This window comes from Poromitra crassiceps (assembly GCF_964638095.1).
Source record: "Poromitra crassiceps genome assembly, chromosome: 19".
NCBI classification, from domain to species: Eukaryota; Metazoa; Chordata; class Actinopteri; order Beryciformes; family Melamphaidae; genus Poromitra; species Poromitra crassiceps.
In genome coordinates this window covers 23,523,929-23,551,631 of record NC_139646.1, presented here as the reverse complement: position 1 = coordinate 23,551,631, position 27,703 = coordinate 23,523,929, and the positions used below count along the sequence as shown (strand labels likewise).

The 27,703-nt window shown below is 44.4% G+C and overlaps 1 protein-coding gene across 1 annotated transcript; it reads left to right on the top strand.

The window, feature by feature from the left end:
* Nucleotides 1-52: 52 nt before the first annotated feature.
* On the top strand, nt 53-27,703 carry mcoln1a (mucolipin TRP cation channel 1a). The gene is made up of 14 exons (XM_083655330.1): nt 53-220; nt 7,393-7,652; nt 11,394-11,561; nt 12,180-12,336; nt 15,275-15,368; nt 17,560-17,656; nt 19,499-19,598; nt 20,114-20,220; nt 21,481-21,630; nt 21,744-21,845; nt 22,560-22,682; nt 23,392-23,598; nt 24,598-24,728; nt 25,811-27,703. The coding sequence occupies exons 1-14, from the start codon at nt 196-198 to the stop codon at nt 25,845-25,847; spliced, it is 1,758 nt and encodes a 585-aa protein (XP_083511456.1). The 5' UTR covers nt 53-195; the 3' UTR covers nt 25,848-27,703.

Here is a 27,703-nt window from a genome sequence, read left to right as displayed (position 1 = left end):
AGAGTTTGGGAGGACAACAGAACAACTCATCCGATTCCTGTCAGGAGAGCTGTCTACGCGGAGAGAGACTATTACGCTAACCCATTGGAGCTCGAATCGCTAACGTTACTGTATTTACAGAACCAATAGTCTGAATTTTATCTCATTTACTTGTTTAACATTATTGCCTTTGTTTTGTTTTTAACGTTCAAGTTCATGGCCGCGCCAGGTGACGCCGCAGGTAAAGTTATGTCAACCAGATGTCAACATTTGGAAATAGGCCCAATAACGTTACTTTGCCATTTTCCTTTAAGTTGTCCTATTTACAGTTTTGTACAGTTACTTAAAGCGATCGTTTCAGGACTTATAGCAGCTACTAGGTGTAACCAACTATTAATGAGACGTCTCCATCCGGTCCGTCGGCAGCTAACGTTAACGTTATTGTAAATGTATTTTTGCACTCTGTCGTCTTCTGGGCAGCTGACTAGTCATTATTGCCAGTGTGTTTCCACCAAAACGGCTTGGTTCAGCGTCTCACGTCAAGTGCTTGCTATGAGTCAACATAATCTGTCTTTCTTGACACAATGTGGTTTTCGCCTCTCTATCATGTAATTACATGACTTGATACACAAAATGTGTTGAGTGCCAACACCTTATACTACTAGGTTGTGATGTAGTGGTGCATTTAAAAGTATGGCCTCCAGTCAGGGGATTATCATATTAAGGAGGTGGTGGCAGCCACCACCAACATAAACAAATCAATTATACTTTTACAAAAGCATTAAACTATGAAAAAATCTATTGGTTATTATTACCTTAATTGTGACAGTGGAATAGAATTGTGGCAATATAATAGAATGCACCTTTAAATTCAGTAAACTTGTGCTATTAGTGAAACCTTTTGCTACTGCACTTCTGCTCTGTGTTGCCCTCATTTCAGAGGCTGCAGTGATTGTAGGCTTTCTAGTTTCTTTGTTTTCCTGAAACATGAACTAAAAAAGGTTATTGTTATATGACACCCCAAACACGCACACACACACATACACACACGCGCACGCACGCACACACATACACACCGCCACAAACAAACACACACACACGTGCACACATTTATCTCCTGAATCAAGTCGATGTGAAGAGCCTGGCTCTTTCATGCATGATAATAGCCCGCCTAGCACTGTTTCATAAGCTTCTCTCACACATGATCACGTTTTCAGTGTTCGGCAGGATTGTCTACGTGGGCCTCTCTTCTCCCATCCTAACACCCAGGTCATCTTGCATTTTGGAGGTGAAGTGGAGCCTAAAGCATGTTGTAAAAGGTCAAAGGTCAAAGGCAGTGCTGCAAGTGCAACAAAGCTGCATTTAGGATAATAGACCAAGGTTTATATTGGGGTTGTGGACTGGTGAAATGGCGTCGTCCCTGGAGGTAAAACAACGTGCATATCAGCATAGCATCCATTCTTGTTTGAGAAGTGTGAGTGTAGTTTTGGGGACTTGTGCTGGCCGTGGGTGGCCTCTGCAGACTGCTAAGCTACAGTAGATCCAGTCTGATAGGAAGTTGTTGACAGGTTTTCAGTTATCGTGGTGCATTTGATTGACAGCCGGATAGCTGCGTCTGCCCAAGTCACCGGCGTCTGCACGGACTGTTGTGAACCCGGGAGGGCGGGATATTTCCACAGATGAATTCAGGCTGAGTGACTCTTATCGCACAGTGTTGAACCCGGTGGCACGCTAAATCGCCCGCACGCACACCTTTGTTTGTCCGATGGCTATCGGCCGTGACGAGCGACACGCTCCTCAGATCGACGATCTCGTCGTGACTTTGCTCGTCACCCACAGTCGAAGGGAAATGTCAAGTGGTTGGATTCTTTTGGCTGTCTTTCATTCTTCTCACCCGTTTCCTTTCAAGAGGGAGACGGAGGCATGCCCCTGTCAAGGCCGGGACACCTCGCCCGCTCGCTCTCTGTTTGAAGGAAAATGTTGTCAATTCTGCTAATTCTGTATAAGCCCCAGCGCACACTGATATGTCTACCATATCCTAGCGTCTATTAATTAGGCCTGCCACTAACGATTAGTTTCGTAATCGATTAACCTGTCGATTATTTTCTTGATTAATCGATGAGTTGTTTGGTCTATAAAATGTCAGAAAATGGTAGCAAATGACGATCAGTGTTTCCCAAAGTCCAAGATGACGCCCTCAAATGTCTTGTTTTGTCCACAACTCAAAGATAATATCAGTTTACTGTAAATAAGTAAAGAAACCAGAAAATATTCACATTTAAGAAGATGGAATCAGAGAATTTAGATCTTTTCTCTTAAAATTGTACTCAAAACGATTATCAAAGTACGGTAGTTGTCGATTAATTTTCTGACGATCAACTAATCGATTAATCGACTAATCGTGGCAGCACTACTATTAATTCTCAGTGGTCAACAGCAGGTTTTGGTTGTAGGAAGTGGCCTTTATGAATATGGGTTCTGGTTACACTGCAGTCGACCACACAAGGGAATTTAAAAATCTTAAACTGTTATTCCCCAAGCTGAGTCATGCACAGTAATCGTATTTCAGAGAATATTGGCCTACGGAGAGTGAACAAAATTGAACAAGATTGAAAAACGTTCAAATTCTCAGTTAAACGTTTAGCATTGTGAAATCAAAGCTATTGCCATGCTTCCAAAGTTGTATAGTGTGCAAACGGATCCTCCTGCAACGTGTTTACGTGTATGGAAATGAATCTAAGCACTGCGGTTGCTCATTGTCAATGTGTATATAATACACTGAAGGACTGACAAACAGCAAATCATTTATAATGTGTATATAATACACTGAAGGACTGATAAACAGCAAATCATTTATTATTGATTGCAGCAATGTGAATCTGGAGTTGTGCCCATTTCCAGCACAGATATGAACTGAATCAACAATCACTCCCACTGTCTGAGGAAACAGACTGTTTGTCTCTGTTGGCTGTAGAAGAGATCAGATGGTTGTTTTGTGTTGTGCATGATGTCATGTTCTTCTGTACCTTCATATCATCTTGTTTACTGGCACTGTGCTGACCCACATTGTACAAGAGTGGTTTATTTCTCCTGTCTCACTTCCCTTTTCCAGAGGTGAAACTGCCTCGCTGTGTGTTTGTCCTGTGCTGACTTATGGTCCGTGGAGTTTGGAACAGTCCTGACCTGCGTTATCTGATGTAGCACGTGCCGGCACGGGCTAGTCCTTCTGACATGAGAGTCCATCTGATGTAGCACGTGCCGGCACGGGCTAGTCCTTCTGACATGAGAGTCCCAACTTCCAAGGCTGAAAGGATATGCCCTAAAACCATATTGGCATGGGAACAAACCTTTGTTGAAGAAGCTGACTGACCCTGGTTGAAGAAGCTGACTGACCCTGGTTGAAGAAGCTGACTGACCCCGGTTGAAGAAACTGACTGACCCTGGTTGAAGAAGCTGACTGACCCTGGTTGAAGAAGCTGACTGACCCTGGTTGAAGAAGCTGACTGACCCTAGTTGAAGAAGCTGACTGACCCTGGTTGAAGAAGCTGACTGACCCTGGTTGAAGAAGCTGACTGACCCTAGTTGAAGAAGCTGACTGACCCTGGTTGAAGAAGCTGACTGACCCTGGTTGAAGAAGCTGACTGACCCTGGTTGAAAAAGCTGACTGACCCTGGTTGAGCAAGCTGACTGACCCTGGTTGAAGAAGCTGACTGACCCTGGTGAAGAAGCTGACTGACCCTGGTTGAAGAAGCTGACTGACCCTGGTTGAAGAAGCTGACTGACCCTGGTGAAGAAGCTGACTGACCCTGGTTGAAGAAGCTGACTGACCCTGGTTGAAGAAGCTGACTGACCCTGGTTGAAGAACCTGACTGACTACATTATTGGTTGTTTCTTGCAGCCTGGGGTCTAGCAGGCTATGAAACATGTGAGGAGGATTAGGCCAGGTTGTGATTTGTGCTAGTTGAGATGTGGTGAAGCCGCAACACATTGACCAACATTGTTCCCTCCAACATGAACTATGAGCTCGGTGGTCCGGCTCAGTCAGTCAGATGCTTAGAAGTTAGAACACAGAAAAATAGCCTAGGTGACCTAAGCTGAGAAATCCACTAGTGTCTCTCTCTCTCTCTCTCTCTCTCTCTCTCTCTCTCTCTCTCTCTCTCTCTCTCTCTCTCTCTCTCTCTCTCTCTCTCTCTCTCTCGCTCTCTCTCACCCTCTCTCTCCTACCATTCCCTCTTTTCAAGTTTTTTTTAATTGAAATGCATTATTTGAGATGATATCAGTGAGAGTGATCAGTCATGCAGGGTTGCCTGGGCTCAATATTTAACAAGTCGAGCAGTGAGACAGGAGAAAATGTGGGTATTTGTCTAATGTGTCAACAATGATTCACCATAGACGTTTTTGTTTTCTTGTGTTCAGACATAGGTTTATAGATGTTATTTATTTACCTTGACAGTTTCGACGAGTCAACTCTCGTCTTCTTCAGAAGCAGTCGCACTGACAGCTGGGTATGACGTGTCAACCAGTTGCTTTTCAGCAACTGGCGGTGTGCCCAGCTGAGCTGGATGTTATAGATAAATAACATCTATAAACCTATGTCTGAACACAAGAAAACAAAAACGTCTATGTAAAAATGAAGACATGATGAACATCATTGAACTAATGATTCACCATGTCACTCACTATTTAGCGTACATTACAACCTGCCGAGAACAGCTGTCTGCCTGCCCATAAAAATGAAAATGAATCTTCAGATTTTTCCCCATTTTCTCCCCGATTATACTTGGCCAATTTATCCCCATGCTGCCCTATCGGCTGCCCCGGTCGCTGCTCCACCCCCTCTGCCAATCTGGGGAGAGTCGAGACTAGCACCATGCTTCCTCTGACACATGCGCAGCGCAGTAGCCAGCCGCTTCTTTTCACCTGACAGGGGGAGCTTCACCGGTAGGATGTAGTAGCACGTGGGAGGATCACGCTATTCCCACCAGTTCCCTTCCACGCCGACCAGGCGCCCCGACCGACCATATGTGGCTCCTACACCACGTAGTACTTGAATACTTTTTTGTGGTCTTACTCTTGATGAACCCAGTCAGGGTGGACTTTTAAGAATTGTCAGCTCTTGCTACCCAACCATCCCAGGAATCTTCCAGTCATCATCAGAAAACAGGACTCAAAGAAGCATGAGGTAAAGAAGAAGGTTAAGACAGCAGAGGCTCTGTGCTTTTTTACATCATATTTATTGTTCATATTTCCAGTAGTTTGGATTGACTGTGTTGCTGGAAGCGTGTTGGCTGTTAAAAAAAAAACTTGTGTGATTCTTCTAGTGAACGCTTCAAGTAGCCAGATCCTGTTCTCTCACCTGGGAGGCTGCTGATGAACAGACGTTGATGGAAAAGTAAAGTATGCAGCGGTAGAGAGAGCTCGGTGAACCAGAACAGAGGCTGTCACTTCATAGTACCTGAGGGAGAAGAGGACAGGATGACAGCCAGTGAAGCACAGAGGAGAGGTGTCTCAGCCTGAGGTGAAAGCTGAGGTGAAGACAGGTTGTAGGACTTGGGGGCATATGGAGGTGTCAGCCTGAGGTGAAAGATGCTGAAGACAGGCTGTAGGACTCGGGGGTGTGTGGTGGAGGTGTCAGCCTGAGGTGAAAGATGCTGAAGACAGGTTGTAGGACTCGGGGGCGTATGGAGGTGTCAGCCTGAGGTGAAAGATGCTGAAGACAGGTTGTAGGACTTGGGGGCGTATGGAGGTGTCAGCCTGAGGTGAAAGATGCTGAAGACAGGTTGTAGGACTTGGGGGCGTATGGAGGTGTCAGCCTGAGGTGAAAGATGCTGAAGACAGGTTGTAGGACTTGGGGGCGTATGGAGGTGTCAGCCTGAGGTGAAAGATGCTGAAGACAGGTTGTAGGACTTGGGGGCGTATGGAGGTGTCAGCCTGAGGTGAAAGATGCTGAAGACAGGCTGTAGGACATGGGGGCGTATGGTGGAGGTGTCAGCCTGAGGTGAAAGATGCTGAAGACAGGCTGTAGGACATGGGGGCATGTGGAGGTGTCAGCCTGAGGTGAAAGATGCTGAAGACAGGTTGTAGGACTTGGGGGCGTGTGGACGTGTCAGCCTGAGGTGAAAGATGCTGAAGACAGGTTGTAGGACTTGGGGGCGTATGGAGGTGTCAGCCTGAGGTGAAAGATGCTGAAGACAGGCTGTAGGACTCGGGGGTGTGTGGTGGAGGTGTCAGCTTGAGGTGAAAGATGCTGAAGACAGGTGTTTTCAAACCCCATTATATTTTCACTAGACTATCAGAAGCTCAAAGGCAGCTTCCATGCTGGGATGTGGGATGTTCTTGTGCTGGTCAGCTTGAGAGACATTCAGCCTGGATTTCACACACTTTGATAGATCCAGGACATTCATCCTGGATTTCACACTCTTTGATAGATCCAGGACATTCATCCTGGATTTCACACTCTTTGATAGATCCAGGACATTCATCCTGGAGTTCACACTCTTTGATAGATCCAGGACATTCATCCTGGATTTCACACTCTTTGATAGATCCAGGACATTCATCCTGGAGTTCACACTCTTTGATAGATCCAGGACATTCATCCTGGATTTCACACTCTTTGATAGATCCAGGACATTCATCCTGGAGTTCACACTCTTTGATAGATCCAGGACATTCATCCTGGAGTTCACACTCTTTGATAGATCCAGGACATTCATCCTGGATTTCACACTCTTTGATAGATCCAGGACATTCATCCTGGAGTTCACACTCTTTGATAGATCCAGGACATTCATCCTGGAGTTCACACTCTTTGATAGATCCAGGACATTCATCCTGGATTTCACACTCTTTGATAGATCCAGGACATTCATCCTGGAGTTCACACTCTTTGATAGATCCAGGACATTCATCCTGGAGTTCACACTCTTTGATAGATCCAGGACATTCATCCTGGAGTTCACACTCTTTGATAGATCCAGGACATTCATCCTGGAGTTCACACTCTTTGATAGATCCAGGACATTCATCCTGGAGTTCACACTCTTTGATAGATCCAGGACATTCATCCTGGAGTTCACACTCTTTGATAGATCCAGGACATTCATCCTGGAGTTCACACTCTTTGATAGATCCAGGACATTGCATATCAGGTGTTTTTGAGTCCTGATGAATGGCTTTATTATGTTTTATCATGCCGAAGAAGATAATACTGTACGTGTCTTGGAATCATCAGAACTTCGACTTTTAGAGGTTACTGCACACAGACCCTGACCACAGTCACTTACTGGTTAAAATCGTTATCTCATGACATAATTCACCCTCAACCCCTCTCCTCTCCTCTCCTCTCCTCTCCTCTCCTCTCCTCTCCTCTCCTCTCCTCTCCTCTCCTCTCCTCTCTTTCCTCTCATGTAGCAAGAGGCAGCCTGTCCTCGGTCGCTCGATACGGCTCCATGGACAGCAGCGACGAGCACGACCACCATGCTCAGCCCCATTGCCATCATGGCAACGGGGCGATGGCGGGTCACTGGGTGGGGACGCAGCCGGAAGAGGAGGACCTTCGCAGGAAGCTGAAGTACTTCTTCATGAGCCCCTGCGAGAAGTACCAAGCCAAGGGCCGCAAGCCCTTCAAGCTGGGCCTGCAGCTGCTCAAGATCATTATTGTCACAGTGCAGGTACATGACATGTTCACTCACTAACTCACATCTATGTATATATATATATATATATATATATATATATATTTAGAACACGGCTCTCTTGAATACTCGATTCTGATTGGTCAATCAACAAGATTCACCGGTCATTATTTCTCGACAACCGACCGCTGCTCTGCCACACCTGGATTAATCAGTTGATAAGAGCCTTTTGTCAGCAGACACTACTAATTAGGCCAACCAGTTGCAGCTGTGGTGTCTTGTGTGCCAATTACGAAAATGAAACCGCTTTGTCGTTGAAAACGCTATTAAAAAATCTATTTGAATAATTATTTTTGTCAGATTATTGAATGATTTAGTTGTAGGCCGTGTTCTAAGCGGGATAATGTATAGTGAGGCGGTGATTACTGGGAAATAATGACCTTCAGGTGAATCATTAAGCCCTCCGCTGTGCGTCGGGCTCAGTAACTGGGTTTCCATCCACCTCTGGATATTCGCATTTACCCAAAATGCGAATATAAACTTGAATGGAAACACCAGAAATTAGAATAAAGGTCGAAATATCGCATAAATGTTTTTACGCTTGGAGGGGGTGGATTTATCAGCGTATCGACAGTAGGAAGATGCAAACTTTTGCAATGGAAACAGATTTTGCGAATTAACGATGACGTACCAGATGTGACTTCACTTCCGCTTTATGCTACTCCAGGGGGAAATGGTGGCGATTAGCGCCAGGCAGTCTGAATGAAATTGAATGTAACGTTCCCAATTCTATGTATTAAATTCTAAAAAACGACCCTCAACATTTGGGAAGGCTAAGCCACACAACTAGTTCGTTATAATCTAACATCATGCTTTGAAGGCGACTTTACGACGATGAGGACGGTGATCATCACCGTCACCGGGTGATGACTCAATCAAAGCAGGTCTCCGCTGATAGAGATCTCTTACAGGCACACAGGCACGTTACGCCTCCTCCTGACGAGAAGCGCCACCGACTGCTCAACCTGCCGACTCCCAAAACTCGCTAAACAAAACTGAATGGAAACATGCATAAATTCGCATTTTATTTTGCGGATTTTCACAAAATTCGCTTGAATTATGCGATACATTTGGATGGAAACCCAGTTAATCATTCACCTGTCGGTCATTATTTACCCCGTAATCACCGCCTCACTATACATTATCCCTTACATATATATATATACAGTATGTATATATATATATATATATATATATATATATATATATATATATATATATATATATAGATATTATGTCACACCATATATATGTATATAATATATATATATATATATATATATATATATATATATATCCCTTCAATCAGGCTGCCATTTTGTTTGACTGTAAATAGGCCTATACTCTGGTTGAACTCTATGTCTGTCCCTTCGTCTACCCAATCTTTCTAATAATTTTGATTTTCATATCCGTGACAGTGACACATGCTGGTTGACATCAATCAATCAATTTGATATTTATATACTGTAGCGCCAAATGATAACAAGAGTTATCCCAAGGTGTTTTACAAATAGGTCTCTCATATCAGAGCAGGTAGGAGACCAGGCTCTTTCTTCATATCAGAGCAGGTAGGAGACCAGGCTCTTTCTTCATATCAGAGCAGGTAGGAGACCAGGCTCTTTCTTCATATCAGAGCAGGTAGGAGACCAGGCTCTTTCTTCATATCAGAGCAGGTAGGAGACCAGGCTCTTTCTTCATATCAGAGCAGGTAGGAGACCAGGCTCTTTCTTCATATCAGAGCAGGTAGGAGACCAGGCTCTTTCTTCATATCAGAGCAGGTAGGAGACCAGGCTCTTTCTTCATATGAGAGCAGGTAGGAGACCAGGCTCTTTCTTCATATCAGAGCAGGTAGGAGACCAGGCTCTTTCTTCATATGAGAGCAGGTAGGAGACCAGGCTCTTTCTTCATATCAGAGCAGGTAGGAGACCAGGCTCTTTCTTCATATCAGAGCAGGTAGGAGACCAGGCTCTTTCTTCATATCAGAGCAGGTAGGAGACCAGGCTCTTTCTTCATATCAGAGCAGGTAGGAGACCAGGCTCTTTCTTCATATCAGAGCAGGTAGGAGACCAGGCTCTTTCTTCATATCAGAGCAGGTAGGAGACCAGGCTCTTTCTTCATATCAGAGCAGGTAGGAGACCAGGCTCTTTCTTCATATCAGAGCAGGTAGGAGACCAGACTCTTTCTTCATATCAGAGCAGGTAGGAGACCAGGCTCTTTCTTCATATCAGAGCAGGTAGGAGACCAGGCTCTTTCTTCATATCAGAGCAGGTAGGAGACCAGGCTCTTTCTTCATATGAGAGCAGGTAGGATACCAGGCTCTTTCTTCATATCAGAGCAGGTAGGAGACCAGGCTCTTTCTTCATATCAGAGCAGGTAGGAGACCAGGCTCTTTCTTCATATGAGAGCAGGTAGGAGACCAGGCTCTTTCTTCATATCAGAGCAGGTAGGAGACCAGGCTCTTTCTTCATATCAGAGCAGGTAGGAGACCAGGCTCTTTCTTCATATCAGAGCAGGTAGGAGACCAGGCTCTTTCTTCATATCAGAGCAGGTAGGAGACCAGGCTCTTTCTTCATATCAGAGCAGGTAGGAGACCAGACTCTTTCTTCATATCAGAGCAGGTAGGAGACCAGGCTCTTTCTTCATATCAGAGCAGGTAGGAGACCAGACTCTTTCTTCATATCAGAGCAGGTAGGAGACCAGGCTCTTTCTTCATATGAGAGCAGGTAGGAGACCAGGCTCTTTCTTCATATCAGAGCAGGTAGGAGACCAGGCTCTTTCTTCATATCAGAGCAGGTAGGAGACCAGGCTCTTTCTTCATATCAGAGCAGGTAGGAGACCAGACTCTTTTTCATATCAGAGCAGGTAGGAGACCAGGCTCTTTCTTCATATGAGAGCAGGTAGGAGACCAGGCTCTTTCTTCATATCAGAGCAGGTAGGAGACCAGGCTCTTTCTTCATATCAGAGCAGGTAGGAGACCAGGCTCTTTCTTCATATCAGAGCAGGTAGGAGACCAGGCTCTTTCTTCATATCAGAGCAGGTAGGAGACCAGGCTCTTTCTTTCAGACCCAACAATTGAAACAGTTCTCACGTGATGCACTGGTTATTTTACTGCGAGGTCATGTGGCAACTGAAACAATGACCCAACAAGAGCAGCACGCGGCTACGGTGGCAAGGGGGGAAAAAGAAAAAGCTTGAGCAGACCATAGAGACTTGTGCTGCTGGAGGAGACAGGTGTCAATCATTATAATAATGATATGAGAAATGTGCATCTATAAATTCAATAGTCGGACATCTATATGAGCATGAAGTGCAAAAACAACACAGAGAGTTTTTTTGATTTATTTATTTGGTGAAATGTCAACAAAGATACAGGGTACAGACAATCACCGAGGATAAAAACACAATAAAGCCTGGCTATTTCAAGCACTGGCTTGTTTCCATTGCGGTCCTCAGAGGACCTGATAGACAGGCCATCAATTACAACATAGCTGTTAAACACAACGCCTGCAGGCTTGTTGGTGCTCCTGGGACGCACTGCCTCAGGGGAAGAGAAGTCATTTCAACTATGCGTTTAATTGAGTTTCTCTTCATCTCTTGCTCTCCTTCATTCTCTTTCGACTCATCAACTTTTTCTCTCTCATTCTCTCTGTCACTTACCCCTCTTTCGTACCTTCCCCCCATATCTGACTTTACCCCCGACCTCCCGCCTTGCTGCAGTTGGTGCTGTTTGGCCTGAGTAACCAGGTGGTGGTGACCTTCAAGGAGGAGAACACCATGACCTTCAAACACCTCTTCCTCAAGGACTACGATGAGGCATCGGACGACTCCTTTGCCGTCTACACGCAGAACGATGTCATCGATCACATCTCCTACGCCGTGGAAAAGGTCAGCATTACAGAAATGTAGTTTTGTTTTATTTTAGTTTAGTTTAGTCTTGTTTATTTGACATTTGTTTAAAAAGTACATGCTAACAAACAAGACGTGCAACTAAAAAAAAAAAAAAAAGTCTAAAGAATCGTTACCATTGTGATCCTTGGTCTCAACAGATAATATCAAAAACAAACACCTTATAAAACAACAACGAGCACAAATTGGAATAAATAACATTGCTAAGAAAATACCCTATAAAAAAATACAAATCATACAAAGTGAAAGAAAAGAAACAAAGAAAATGTACACACACCGCTTGGATACATCCACCCACTCATAAACAGACTGGAATGGACTTTTTAATCAATACATTTTGGCAATTGGCCAAGTACAATTGGGGAGAAAATGGGGGGAAAACATAACAAAAAAGAGAAGGGTGCAAAACTTGTAATTACTTTTGTAATTACTGTTTTTCAGTAAAGAGAAGTTAGTAAAGAACATTTATTCTATTTCTGCAATAGCTGCACTATGTTTACTCTACGAAAGTAACTTGGCAACAGAAAACCACAGGAAGACAGCGGTGAGTGCAGAGGCAGTGATCAGAGCCCTAACTCTCCCTTCTCTCGTCTCCAGTACCTGGTCCTACCAGAGACCACAGTGGGACGCTATGCCTATGTGTACGGTGTTGGGGTGAACGGCAGCGCCCTCTCCCTCTGCCAGCAGTATTACAAGAAAGGAAGCATCGACCCAGCTAACGACACCTTCAGTATAGACCCTCAAATCATCACAGGTACAGGAGCAACACTGTGTCTGACAGATTTCTATCAAGATTGCTGACAGTGCTAGAAAGCTGATTCACCTACAGTACGTGTTGGCTACGTGTTGGTTGGTGGTGTGGAATGAGATCAGATCAAACGTCACTGAATAATTGGTTAAGCCTTCTATCAACTTTAAAGCATGGCATGGTTGTTCTCTAGCACACACACACACACACACACACACACACGCACGCACACACACACACACACAAACACACACACACACACGCACGCACACACACACACACACACAAACACACACACACATACGTTGTCACATGTGGAGAGTGTCCCACTTCCTCAAATGCGGGGATTCTTGAGTCCAATTTGGGGAAGCAAGGTGAACAGCAGAAATAAACGTGTATTTAAAGTTCATCTCCCGGGGTCTGAGACCACCTGTATCTCAAACGCCTCATCCTGCTAAGCTGCTTGATATGATTGTACAGTATTTTATTTGTATTGTCCTCATTGTAAAAAGTCCAACAACGATGCGTCCCGGTGGCTCACCTTGCAGAGAGCGTACCACTAAGGCTTTTTAGTCCTTCGCGTGGTCGGCCCGGGTTTAACCCATTGATACCTGATGCAGCATTTGCGTGTATATCCCTCATTTGTGTGTGTATCCCTTTAAGACGCGGTTCGCGGTCTTAAAGGCATACGCACACAAATGCTGCATCAGGTATCATCCGACCCGTGGTCCTTTGCCACATATCATCCCCTCTCTCTCCCACCTTTCCAGGCTATCTACTGTCCAATATGGCCGAGTGCAATATCGCAAATCGCAGGAGTCTGCAATTATTTGATAAAAGTAAAATGTGTCACAACATAGCATTACATACAGCAACATACAACATAGCATTACATACAGCAACATACAACATAGCGTTACATACAGCAACATACAACATAGCATTACATACAGCAACATACAACATAGCGTTACATAAAGCAACATACAACATAGCGTTACATACAGCAACATACAACATAGCATTACATACAGCAACATACAACATAGCGTTACATACAGCAACATACAACATAGCATTACATACAGCAACATACAACATAGCGTTACATAAAGCAACATACAACATAGCGTTACATACAGCAACATACAACATAGCATTACATACAGCAACATACAACATAGCGTTACATACAGCAACATACAACATAGCGTTACATACAGCAACATACAACATAGCATTACATACAGCAACATACAACATAGCATTACATACAGCAACATACAACATAGCGTTACATACAGCAACATACAACATAGCATTACATACAGCAACATACAACATAGCGTTACATAAAGCAACATACAACATAGCGTTACATACAGCAACATACAACATAGCGTTACATACAGCAACATACAACATAGCGTTACATACAGCAACATACAACATAGCATTACATACAGCAACATACAACATAGCGTTACATACAGCAACATACAACATAGCATTACATACAGCAACATACAACATAGCGTTGCATACAGCCACATACAGCATTGTGGTGCTACAGAGATGCCTCGGCCTACAAATCATATTCTCCAGACATAAGGGAACATGCTTGTGTGGTACAGACCCCAGTCAAAATCACATGACATTTGTATACGTATATGTTTTCTCTGTGAAAATGAAATACATAATGGTTATATGCTTTTATATGCTCATATGCGTTATATGCTTTTATTTATCTTATTATTTTATCATCTTATTTTCACATGATAGTGCAATAAGGGTCGGTGTAATATGGGGGGTGCAATTTTTCTTGCCTAAACAGGCAAGAAAAATTTAACCGCCTGTGCAATGTCTTGTTCAAATGCTACTGTTGTCTTGCTGTCATGTTGTTGTCGTTGTTGTTTTCTTTTGTTGGTACATGTTACTGCCGATCGACATGCTGTAATGCACTTTGTAGCCCAAGACAAATTTCCCCTCGGGGACAATAAAGTTTATCTGATCTGATAAATTACCATTCCCACTAAAATCGTGTGGCATATCGCAATATATATATATATATACAGTATATATGGGAATATGAATGGAATATTCTATAAGCAACTCATGTAAACACCTTAAGTCAAGTCAAGTTTATTTGTATAGCACATTTCATACACAGAGGCAATTCAAAGTGCTTCACATAAAATGGTTGACAAGAAAACAAAGGAATAAAAGAAGAGAATAAAATAGACATTTAAAAGCATCACAACAAAACTTTAAGAAAGAGCATAAAAAGTGCATTAAGCAACAGGCGCAGCAGTTACAAAAGGAGTTAAAATCTTATAGAGGACTCATTGGGTTTGCATAATAGAATAAATAAATTTTTCTATATTGAATCCCCCGACATCATGACTGTATAAGAAACATGACTACACACACATGATTGGAAAAATGTCCATACCTTTATAACAGTTGGACTCGAACCTTAATAGGCCACACATATCTCCTAATGTCATTTATGACTTTAGTAAGCGCGGTTTCAGTGCTGTGATGGGGGCGAAAGCCTGATTGGAGTTTATCTAGGAGATCATTTGAGGTTTGGAAACTATTGAGTTGTAGGTAAACAACCTTTTCAATTATTTTGCCTATAAAGGGGAGATTAGATATTGGTCTGTAGTTACTGATTACCGATGTATCAAGGCTACGCTTTTTTAGTAGGGGTTTAATAACTGCAGTTTTAATCTATATTGTCTTATTTAGATTAAGGTCAATAGTCAGATTATTGCAGTCCATCTAAACATAGTCACTGCAATATTTCCCCTGTATCACTTTCTAATGTAAATGCGTACATTAACCAGATTTAATTTTTTTTACTCTGTTTGACAGTAACTAAATGATATACCAGTGCTGACTGTAAATGTCTCTTCTCTCTGTCTGTCTGTGCTGTCTCCAGACTGTGTTGGAGTGAACCCTCTGTCTGTCCCTCCAGCTCCGCTCACCAGCGGTGGTGAGCGCAGCTACAAGAACTTCACCCTCAAGTTCCACAAGTAAGGTTTCCTATTTCACATGGCTCCAGCTTCTCCTCGTTTGGTCTCCATGTCTGTTCTATCTGATGACATTCAACATTCAAGTCCCTTATCTCCGCTGCACACGCACACTCAAGCATGCATGCAAGAACAGTGGCTCAAGTCCCTTGACACACTTACACAGGCCACGCCCATCACGGGGGAAAGCGCTCCATTCACTCCCATACACCAGCGTCATTTTCCTTGAATTAAACAGATCTAAAAGCTGTTGTGTGTTGGGCTGCGCAGACAACAAATGTAAAAAAATCGGCAATTAAAGTATTTCTTGTACTCCTGAGCAAATCAAGGAAGCCATTGAGAATTGGCGAGAAGAAAAATATGCATCTAGCTGTCAAGGAAGTAAGTTGGAGTGTTCATCTTCCGTATATACGATCTTTGTGTGCAACACGCTACATAGGAGAACACCAGGATTGGAGGGGGTTTCTGTTTCCCCCCGTTTTGGGCGTGGTTTCTGAATGGTGACGCGCTCCACAGTGTCTCTATCTGTGCTGAGAGAGTGTGGCCAATGTCTTTCTGCCTCTGCCACACCCCACTCTGTGTCACTGTCCCTCTCTGTTTCCTCTCTGCCTCCCCACTCTGTGTCACTGTCCCTCTCTGTTTCCTCTCTGCCTCCCCACTCTGTGTCACTGTCCCTCTCTGTTTCCTCTCTGCCACCCCACTCTGTGTCACTGTCCCTCTCTGTTTCCTCTCTGCCACCCCACACGGTGTCACTGTCCCCTCTCTGTTTCCTCTCTGCCACCCCACTCTGTGTCACTGTCCCTCTCTGTTTCCTCTCTGCCTCCCCACTCTGTGTCACTGTCCCCTCTCTGTTTCCTCTCTGCCACCCCACTCTGTGTCACTATCCCTCTCTGTTTCCTCTCTGCCACCCCACTCTGTGTCACTGTCCCTCTCTGTTTCCTCTCTGCCACCCCACTCTGTGTCACTGTCCCTCTCTGTTTCCTCTTTGCCACCCCACTCTGTGTCACTGTCCCCCTCTGTTTCCTCTCTGCCACCCCACACGGTGTCACTGTCCCTCTCTGTTTCCTCTCTGCCTCCCCACTCTGTGTCACTGTCCCTCTCTGTTTCCTCTCTGCCTCCCCACTCTGTGTCACTGTCCCTCTCTGTTTCCTCTCTGCCTCCCCACTCTGTGTCACTGTCCCCTCTCTGTTTCCTCTCTGCCACCCCACTCTGTGTCACTATCCCTCTCTGTTTCCTCTCTGCCACCCCACTCTGTGTCACTGTCCCCCTCTGTTTCCTCTCTGCCACCCCACTCTGTGTCACTGTCCCTCTCTGTTTCCTCTCTGCCACCCCACTCTGTGTCACTGTCCCTCTCTGTTTCCTCTCTGCCTCCCCACTCTGTGTCACTGTCCCTCTCTGTTTCCTCTCTGCCTCCCCACTCTGTGTCACTGTCCCTCTCTCTGTTTCCTCTCTGCCACCCCACTCTGTGTCACTGTCCCTCTCTGTTTCCTCTTTGCCACCCCACTCTGTGTCACTGTCCCTCTCTGTTTCCTCTCTGCCACCCCACTCTGTGTCACTGTCCCTCTCTGTTTCCTCTCTGCCACCCCACTCTGTGTCACTGTCCCTCTCTGTTTCCTCTCTGCCTCCCCACTCTGTGTCACTGTCCCTCTCTGTTTCCTCTCTGCCTCCCCACTCTGTGTCACTGTCCCTCTCTCTGTTTCCTCTCTGCCACCCCACTCTGTGTCACTGTCCCTCTCTGTTTCCTCTCTGCCACCCCACTCTGTGTCACTGTCCCTCTCTGTTTCCTCTTTGCCACCCCACTCTGTGTCACTGTCCCCCTCTGTTTCCTCTCTGCCACCCCACACGGTGTCACTGTCCCTCTCTGTTTCCTCTCTGCCTCCCCACTCTGTGTCACTGTCCCTCTCTGTTTCCTCTCTGCCTCCCCACTCTGTGTCACTGTCCCTCTCTGTTTCCTCTCTGCCACCCCACTCTGTGTCACTGTCCCTCTCTGCCACCCCACTCTGTGTCACTGTCCCTCTCTGTTTCCTCTCTGCCACCCCACACAGTGTCACTGTCCCTCTCTGCCTCCCCACTCTGTGTCACTGTCCCTCTCTGCCTCCCCACTCTGTGTCACTGTCCCTCTCTGTTCCCTCTCTGTTTCCTCTCTGCCACCCCACTCTGTGTCACTGTCCCTCTCTGTTTCCTCTTTTCCCAGGCTCATTAATGTCACCATAGAGTTCCAACTGAAGGCAATCAACCTCCAGACCATCATCAACAACGAGATCCCCGACTGCTACACTTTTTACATAACGGTGAGGAACACACATCCAGAGTAACGGTGAGGAACACACACCCAAAGTAACGGTGAGGAACACACACCCAAAGTAACTGTGAGGAACACACACCCAAAGTAACAGTCAGGAACACACACCCAAAGTAACTGTGAGGAACACACACCCAAAGTAACAGTCAGGAACACACACCCAAAGTAACTGTGAGGAACACACACCCAAAGTAACAGTCAGGAACACACACCCAAAGTAACGGTGAGGAACACACACTCACAGTAACGGTGAGGAACACACACCCAAAGTAACTGTGAGGAACACACACCCAAAGTAACAGTCAGGAACACACACCCAAAGTAACTGTGAGGAACACACACCCAAAGTAACGGTCAGGAACACACACCCAAAGTAACAGTCAGGAACACACACCCAAAGTAACAGTCAGGAACACACACCCAAAGTAACGGTGAGGAACACACACTCAAAGTAACGGTGAGGAACACACACTCAAAGTAACAGTCAGGAACACACACCCAAAGTAACGGTGAGGAACACACACCCAAAGTAACGGTGAGGAACACACACTCAAAGTAACGGTGAGGAACACACACCCAAAGTAACGGTGAGGAACACACACCCAAAGTAACGGTGAGGAACACACACCCAAAGTAACAGTCAGGAACACACACTCAAAGTAACAGTCAGGAACACACACTCAGAGTAACGGTGAGGAACACACACCCAAAGTAACGGTGAGGAACACACACCCAAAGTAACGGTCAGGAACACACACCCAAAGTAACAGTCAGGAACACACACTCAGAGTAACGGTGAGGAACACACACCCAAAGTAACGGTGAGGAACACACACCCAAAGTAACGGTCAGGAACACACACCCAAAGTAACAGTCAGGAACACACACTCAGAGTAACGGTGAGGAACACACACCCAAAGTAACGGTCAGGAACACACACCCAAAGTAACAGTCAGGAACACACACTCAGAGTAACGGTGAGGAACACACACCCAAAGTAACAGTCAGGAACACACACTCAAAGTAACGGTGAGGAACACACACTCAAAGTAACAGTCAGGAACACACACCCAAAGTAACGGTGAGGAACACACACCCAAAGTAACGGTGAGGAACACACACCCAAAGTAACGGTGAGGAACACACACCCAAAAGCAAAGAGGAGATGACCTCTAGGCCCTTACCTGGTCAGAGAGGCTGCCTAGTAGTCAAAGTGCGATTGGTTCAATCCCCAGTAGTGTCAAGGCAACTTTTCGTTCTTCAAGTGTGTTGAACAGGAAGTGTTCTGCTGTGTGAAAGACGCAGTCAGTCCTGGAGCATTTAATATCAAATATATCTGATCATGTTACTTTGCATGATTCCCTCCCCCCCACTTCAATATGCCTCAATACCAACTGGCAGTCAATGAGGGCTAGCGCCAGAAATATCTTTGTTGTATTCATATTAAGTGACCTGGTAGTTTGGTAATTTAGTTTACTATTAAGTTAATGAATTTGTATTACTTATGATAGTTACTCTGGCACTCAGATGTTTGGTGTAGTTAGGCTCGCCTCCAGAAGTGTGCTGAAATCGTCAGTTGTGCATCTTCCTATAAACAGATGCAACCATTTTGCTCTATTCTTATTCAGAATCTATTTTATCTCATATTCTTTATTGGCTGGGTTGATGATGTTACATAGCTTGTCCTTTTTCTCTTTGATTTCAATGTAAAACATCATGTACAATTTTGTGGCGAATTGTATGTCATGTCTGAGCATCACTTCTGATGCTTCATCACTTCTACTACAGTAGGACGTGAGCTCATTGTCCGCTGGTGTCTTCTCTCCTCCAGATAGTCCTGGACAACAAGGCTCACAGCGGCAAGGTGAAGATCAGCCTAGACAACCAGGCGTCCATAAGGGAGTGTAAAGACACCAGCATCTCTGGACAGGGTGAGATACACAGAGAAGAGGTGGATGATGGATGAGACTGTTGGAAGGTGGAGAGAAGAGCATGTAACAGGATTTAGCAGTAGTAGGCATACTATTCATAGCAGGATTATTACAGTAGTACGAATGCACGAATTCCAGCAGGTGTGTTAAGGAGGAAGTTTGAGTGAAAAGTGAAAAGTTTTAGGTTACCATTACACGCCGCATAGGAACTAGAACTGACGAAGGGGTGGGGGGGGGGGGGGGGGTAGATTTCATTATGAAACCAGTCTGCAAATGTTATGGAATGAAATTGGCTTAAATATGATTAATGTAGCAACAATTTGCTGTTTGTTTTAGCATTTAGTTTAGACAAAATGGGCAACATTTTTCATATTTCTGTAGAAGTAGTTGGTGGTAGTACGAAGCAAATCTGTTCTATTTCTTAAATGGAAGACTGTTGAAATGCCCTTTGGCCGGAGTTAGGCAATCGTGCAGACATGAAGTGAACAGTTGTGCTTTCTGTGTCAAACCCTCAGCGGAGAACTACACGCGTCTGGCGTTTGACATAGGTGTGGTGTCTGTGTGTGTGCTGTCGCTGGTGCTGTGTGGGCGCTCCATACTGAGAGGCATCCTGCTGCAACATGTAAGTACATATACAACAAAATGTCAGAAATAAACAGCAAGACCAGCTTGGGGTAGTTGCTCAGATTAAATGGTAAATGGACTACATTTATATAGCGCTTTTATCCAAAGCGCTTTACGACATTCACGCACACATTCATACACTGATGGCGGCGGCAAGCTACCCCGCGGCGCGGGGTGCTGCCTGGTACAACCATCCGGAGCAATTTGGGCTTCAGTATGTTCCCCAAGGACACTGGGACATGCAGACTGGAGGAGGCGGGGATCGAACCACCAAACTCTTTTATCCAAAGCGATTAGTGGACGAGCCGCTGTACCTCCTGAGCTACAGCCGCCCACAGATTACAAAGCTAGAAGGAAGGAGAAAAGGGAAAGTGTAAAACTAATAGACTATATTGTTTTAGGGCCCATGATGTTTGCCAATATGTATTAGGGATGGGCATCGAATTTCGAATTTTTTTTATGTTAAAAGTCAACTTTGGCCAGCGAATTTCGAATAGTGTTTTTGCTAGAAATGCCCATCCCTAATATGTATTTGTGAATAGACTGAAGATGAGTATTTGATAACCAGGGTTGGGGAGTAACGGAATGCATCTTGGGGTGTCAAAAATAATTGATTATAAGATGCATCGCGATGCGGACGTGCACGATTCTGCATCGATTCACAAATGTCAAAAATCGATTATAAACCCCCCCCCCCCCCTTTTTTTTTAATTTTTTTTATTTTTATAATCAAATAAAATATAATGGAAGTACATGCAGTTGTTTATTTTAATTATGGATCATAGTACAATGCAATTCCAAATGCATAAAAGTAGCCACACAGTGAGAAAAAAGAAAGTGAGAAAAAATAAATCATGTATTGCGGAAAAAAGTGATGCATCGATATAAGATGCATCGAGATGCATCGATAATCGTAATCGAATCGAATCGTAGCCCTCTGAATCGTAATCGAATCGAATCGTGAGGTCAGTGAAGATTCACAGCCCTGCATCTATTTAAAATACAGTATCTAAAATAGAAAATATGAGTCACTGTATTCCATTACAGTTACAGTTTAGATTTGTAGTATTCTGAATACGGTTACTAGTTACAGTTACTGCTCTCAGTGCTCTGAAAGTGCTTGAATTTTACTATTAAAAAGCTGCACGAACCCTGCATACAGTACCGTACAGTACAATACCGCAAAGTCATTTTTGCCTCGTTTCTTCCTGTCGCGGTGTCGTCATGTCTCTGTCTCCCGCTCTCCGTGTGTTTTCAGGAGTTTGTTCAGTTCTTTAAGGACAGTCTGGACCGTGAAGTGCGCTGGTCAGACCGCTTGGAGTTCATTAACGGCTGGTACCTCCTCCTTATCGTCAGCGACCTCCTCACCATCACCGGCAGCATCATCAAAATGGGCATCGAGTCCAAGGTGGGTCCTGCTCCCCAGCACCACCCTCTAGTGGACATGTCTGTTCTAGTTTCTCCTCGTGGGTACATTTAGATTCACCTTTCCTTCTTCATGTCTCCCTTCTCTCCTCACAGACTATGTCCTCATACGATTTGTGCGGCATCCTTTTGGGGACGTCCACTCTCTTGGTGTGGGTCGGAGTCATTCGCTACCTCACATTCTTCCAGAAGTACAATGTAAGTTACAGATAATAATGATCATAATAATCTCACTGTTATAATAAGGCAGAGGGGGCATGGTGCACAATTGCTCGACAGTTGAGCAGGCGACGCTAGAAATGAACGTGCAAAGCGCATGATATTTCTAATAATAATAATACAGTTAGCGCTGGAATGCTCACCAAACATCAGCTATCATGCCGGCGTGTGCAGGACTGAAAGAGCCAAGTAGATATTGAGGGATGATTAGGTGGCCATGATTGAAGGAAGGCCTGTTTGGGAATTTAGCCAGGGCACCGAGGTTACACCCCTACTCTTGTGAAGAGTACCGATGGGATCTTTAATGACCACAGAGTCAGGACCTCGCTTTAACGTCTCATCCGAAGGACGGTGCTCAATCACAGGACAGAGTCTCTGTCCTGGGGCATTAGGGAGATTATTCATGAGACCAGAGGGAAGAGCACCTCCTACTGGTCCTCCAACACCACTTCCAGCACCAGATGGTCTCCCTTCCAAGGACTGTCACAGTCAGACCTACTTACCTTCCCCCTGCAAGCCAGCGATTTAAGCCAACGTAGGACCGAGCCATGGTGTTAGGCAAATAATGTAATAAAAACATCCCTCTTAATGGATTGAAAATGTTTTGGATTGAAAATGTCATAAAACCTGTTAATTTATCCGCCAATGTCTTATCTATTGTCTGTACTCTTTCGCACACTCTGCCTCCCATAGATCCTGATCGTGACGCTTCGCGCGGCGTTCCCCAACGTGATTCGGTTCAGCTGCTGCGTGGCCGTCATCTACCTGGGCTACTGCTTCTGCGGCTGGATCGTCCTGGGACCGTACCATGTCAAGGTGGAGAAACCTGGGGAACACTGTGACCCCACCATAAACAAAGAGCTGTTTTAGATCTGACCCCTGACCTCCCTGTTGAGAGGTGCAAGTGAAGGAAAGAAGATTGAAGTATCGCTCATTATTTAAATTTTATTTCATAATTTCAATGCCGGCATCCGGGTAGTGTAGTGCAGCGGTAGATTCCCTGCCTACCAACATGAGGGTTGCAGGTTTGAGCCCCCTCCGGCTGTTACTTCCAGCTTGGTCGGGCGTCCAATTAAAGGCACAATTGGCCGTATCTGCGGGTTGGAAGTCGGATTAAGGGTATGTGTCTCCTCTGGTCGGTTGGGGTCGGAGTGCCTGTTTGGGGGGGAGGGGAACAGGGGGGGAATAGTATGATCCTCCCACGCGCTACTACGTCCTGCTGGTGAAACCCCTCGCTGTCAGGTGAAAAGAAGCGGCTGGCATGCACATGTATCGGAGGAGGCATGTGCTAGTCTACAACTCTCCCCAGATCGTCAGAGAGAGTGGAGCAACACCCTAGCTGGGAATTGGCCAAGTACAATTGGGGAGAAAACATGGAAGAAAATCAGAAAAAAAAATGATTAAAAAGAAATAGCGCTCATTATTTCAAGGATTGATGTTTTTCTTTTTCTTTTTTGAATCAACTAATTTCACTGCATTTTGATGTAATACTGATCACGGCTCTGTGCGGTGTTCTCCCCCTCAGTTCCGCTCTCTGTCCATGGTGTCCGAGTGCCTGTTCTCCCTCATCAACGGAGACGACATGTTTGTGACCTTCACTGGGATGCAGGAGAGCAGCACGCTGGTGTGGGTGTTCAGCCAGGTCTACCTCTACACCTTCATCTCCCTCTTCATCTACATGGTGCTGTCGCTCTTCATCGCTCTCATCACAGGAGCCTACGAGGCCATCAAGGTAGCCAGGCAGCGGTCTCGACTTGCTCGTCTGTCCTCTTCCATGTCCTATTTTATGCTCTATTGTTGAGGTGGGGAGGTCTGTCTGTTAATTTACAGGTTTCTCACAGGTCCCTGAAGGCCTAGCCTGGGTAAACCCAGCCCCCACGTGACCTGCTCTCAGACCTGTTCTCAGTCACTACCTTGTGACTCGTGAGCAGGGTCAGTCTGAGAGCAGGTCACTGGGGGCTGGGTTTACCCAGGCTACTGAAGGCCTTGTCAAAGTGGGGAGGTCTGTCTGTTAATTTACAGGTTTCTCACAGGTCCCTGAAGGCCTTGTTGAGGTGAGGAGGTCTGTCTGTTAATTTGTAGGGTTCTCACAGGTCCCTGAAGGCCTTGTAGAGGTGAGGAGGTCTGTCTGTTAATTTACAGGTTTCTCACAGGTCCCTGAAGGCCTTGTTGAGGTGAGGAGGTCTGTCTGTTAATTTACAGGTTTCTCACAGGTCCCTGAAGGCCTTGAAAGTTTGTGAATTTGAGTTTGAGAGAGAGAGGAAAATCAAAGGCCTAGGAAGTTTTTGAGAATAGACTTACGGTAAGTTAATAGACGTGTCATTGAAACTGCTTGAATTTATATATTTTGTGCAAAAATAGATGCAACTCTTTTTGAAGTTGTTGAAATTGAAGTTCTTTTCTTTCTTTCTTTTGTACTTAATGTTAGTAAATAGGCTACCTTCCGCTGTCTGTGAATCCTTGTTTCACATGCTGTTTGTCCAAAACTCTGAACCTTGATCGGTGTTTCAAACTATGCTGTGTTGGTCCTTGAATTTGAGGGAATTTGTCCTGGAAAGTCCTTGAAAAGTCCTCGAGGTGTGAGAACCTTGGATTTAGTTGATTTAACTCTTGTCAAACCAGGTCTGTCATTACTGTTTTTGTGACTGGGAGAAGGGTGAGAGAAGGCTACAGAGTGTGACACAGGAGAGAAACAAACCAATATAACAAACACATCCTCTGATGTCCTCAGCACCACACCCAGGAGGCCATCCACATCACGGACCTGCACGCCTTCATAGCGGAGTGTACAGACACGCCGAGCTCCGGGAAGTTCAGGGTGCTGGAGACCTCGCCCTGCTCCTTCTTCTGCTGCTGTGACAGGTGGGGCGAGAGGGCAACAAACTATATATGATGTCTGTTTGTTAAACTAGTTATTTGATCTATGAATGAATGAATGAATGAAAATTTATTTCGAACATTAAAAAAAGGAAATATACAGAATCAACACGCATGAGTGAGGGGGTAGACTACTACTGGCATGGCAAAACAGCTCAAGGGGTACATAAGATTACATAAGTTTAGGGACCATTGAGCATGAGTTATTTAAGAAATAGATTGTATACTTTATTTTTCTTTCACCATGCAACAAACATTTAGTTTGTGACAGTGTGACACATTCTATTGCAAGAGAAGCATTATCTTCCATGTTGTTTTCTAGTTATTATAATAACAATTTCCAAAAACGGCATTTGTTTTGTATTTTGTGTATTTCAAATGAAAGACTATTTTCCCAGGGCTCCCTTGAAAAGAGGTTTCGATTTCAACGGGACTCACATGGTTAAATAAATGATGAATAAATACATAAAAATTATTTACTTTTGTTAAAAAAAATATTGTTAAAATATCGTATCGTATCGTTATCGTGAACCCAATATCGTGTATCATATCGTGAAATGAGTGTATCGTGACACCCCTAATGTACACATAAATACATATAATAAAATAAAATAAGAATTAAAAACAGACCAAAAAAAACAAAATAACTAATCAAATGGTCATGTCCGAAAAGGAGTAGGAGGAAGCAGATGCTTGTCTAGTCCTACCCCTATTCTCTAATATACTGTGTTCCAGAGTTCATCATAACTAGACTCAATTTACATAGATAATTATCAACATTATAACACAGTTACTCAATCAACAACCGTATTCATTCATGAATGTAAGAAGAAGATCTATGCATTGTTAGGGCAGTAAGTGTTCAGAAGAAGAGCGAGCCACAGATGAAGGTCAAGTCCAAAATCTTGCATTGCTCCAACATGTTTGGGAATCCAATACCAGACCTTGTCAACATTGTCATCTTGAATTGACTCTTAAGAACATTTTATTGTGATATTAAATCTAAGAAATATAGGACATTATTGCACACTCTAACAGAATGAATGGTCCTGGTTTGACTCCCCCAGAACGACGACGTACGAGGACGTCCTGCTGGTGAACTGAAGTTGACCTGCAGTGACCTCCCCAGGAGCCTCAGCAGCCACCTCTGCTGGCCACAGGGCCACACTGCACACACTCCACAACCACACAACCAAAACTGGGTCAAACTTCAGCTCTTCCTGGACGGGGAAGGCAGGGGTCAGCTGGACCAGTAGAAGGAGTATAGACCACATACGTGTATGAGAGCACAACACAGGAGCCTGTGTTTAGTGGTTTGGCTCTGTGCTCGGCGTGCACTTGTCATTTTTGCTGTCTTCTTGATTCCACAAAGGAGAAACTGCCTGGAGAGAACTCACGCACAGACGTTTCACACATCCAGTTAGACAATCCTTGTTGGTTTTTTGTTACATAGTACAGTATTTTTTATTTATCTATTGATGATGATGATGACGATGCACAATGCTAAACCAGCACCAGGACTTGTTTTCAAGATTCTAAATGGGTACAAGTCAGTGCCATGAAGTCGATTAGAATATTGCTTACATGCTAGTGAATGTTGTTTGTTTGTTTGTTCTCTTGTATGAAATTTCAGAAGATATTCACCACACACCTTACCTCATACGAGGCTGGAGCTCTCAAGTCGTGGTGCTTGTTAATCTCACAGCGAGCATTTGCTGATAGACTTGCATATTCACAGTGTCCTTTTTCTTATGATCGCTACTATGAAATACCAAAATGCCCATAAATTATAAATAGAAACACTTAAATTGCCAAACACTGCCAGGTTGGGATAGTTACAATTCATAATTTTCTCAATAAATTACTTGGCACAAGACATATTTTTTTCAGAACAATGGAAAATCTGCCCCCAACATGCAGTCTGTCTTCAGGGTGAAGACTTGACCCCCAACATGCAGTCCATCTTCAGGGTGAAGGCTTGCAGAAAGATGGCACCAAAGAGAAAGTGCCACAAATGGAGATCAGATCCCAGCCCACATATGGGCTTTAAAGTTTGGATTTGACTTGATTTGTTCTTCGTCCTGTGAGCCGCACCTTCAGTACCATGTTTCAAACTGCCTCTTCAGCTGTCACATTACATCACTTTTTAGTGGTTTGTTTTTAATGTGATTTCAATGCTTTTTATTGCTGCACTTGGCTGCCTTTTTAAATGATGTGTGTGCAGGTGTATCCATATGTTGATCATTATGTGAAGTTTCCCCTCTTGGATGCACTTAGCCACCATGGCACGTTGGAAATACAGCTACACCGAGGAAAGGTTGTTCTCCTGACCCAAATGTAGCTTCTCTTCAATGAGGCCAAAGTACATAATAGATGAAGTTAATCCACGGAGTGGACTTGAAATCCCGCTCCTCATCTGCTGCTGAATCCAGCTGCCTGAGAAAAATGGAAGATTTATTGTAGATAACAAGAGGGTCAACGTAATGGTTTTACCTCTTTAATGATGTCCTGTCCTACTGACCCACAATTATTTTGTACTACTGCTGTTTCTGCCTTCATAATATATTGTTTAAAACTCTGACCTGTAGAAGAAGTTTGAATATTATGGGTTTATTTTACTACTTTTGTAGCACAAGATGCACAACAGGAGAAAGTCTCTCGCAGCCAGAAGGTGTTTCTTTTAGGAATATATTTTTTTGTATGAATGAGGGATGAGTTGTCTCTGTTTTTATGTTTATACAAAGGATGTAGATGCCAAAATTATGCCAAATGAAATTAATTCATTGCCTTAATAATTAATGTCCACCCTAAGGCTTGCCTGATATTTACCTGCCATTCAGTTTGCTGGTATCAGAACTGTACTTTATGCTGACAATAGAAACATGAGTTGTCGTTCAGTCGTCTCCTGGATGTGACACACACTGCCAATCCATTGATTAAAAACTGATTATTTTCACGGA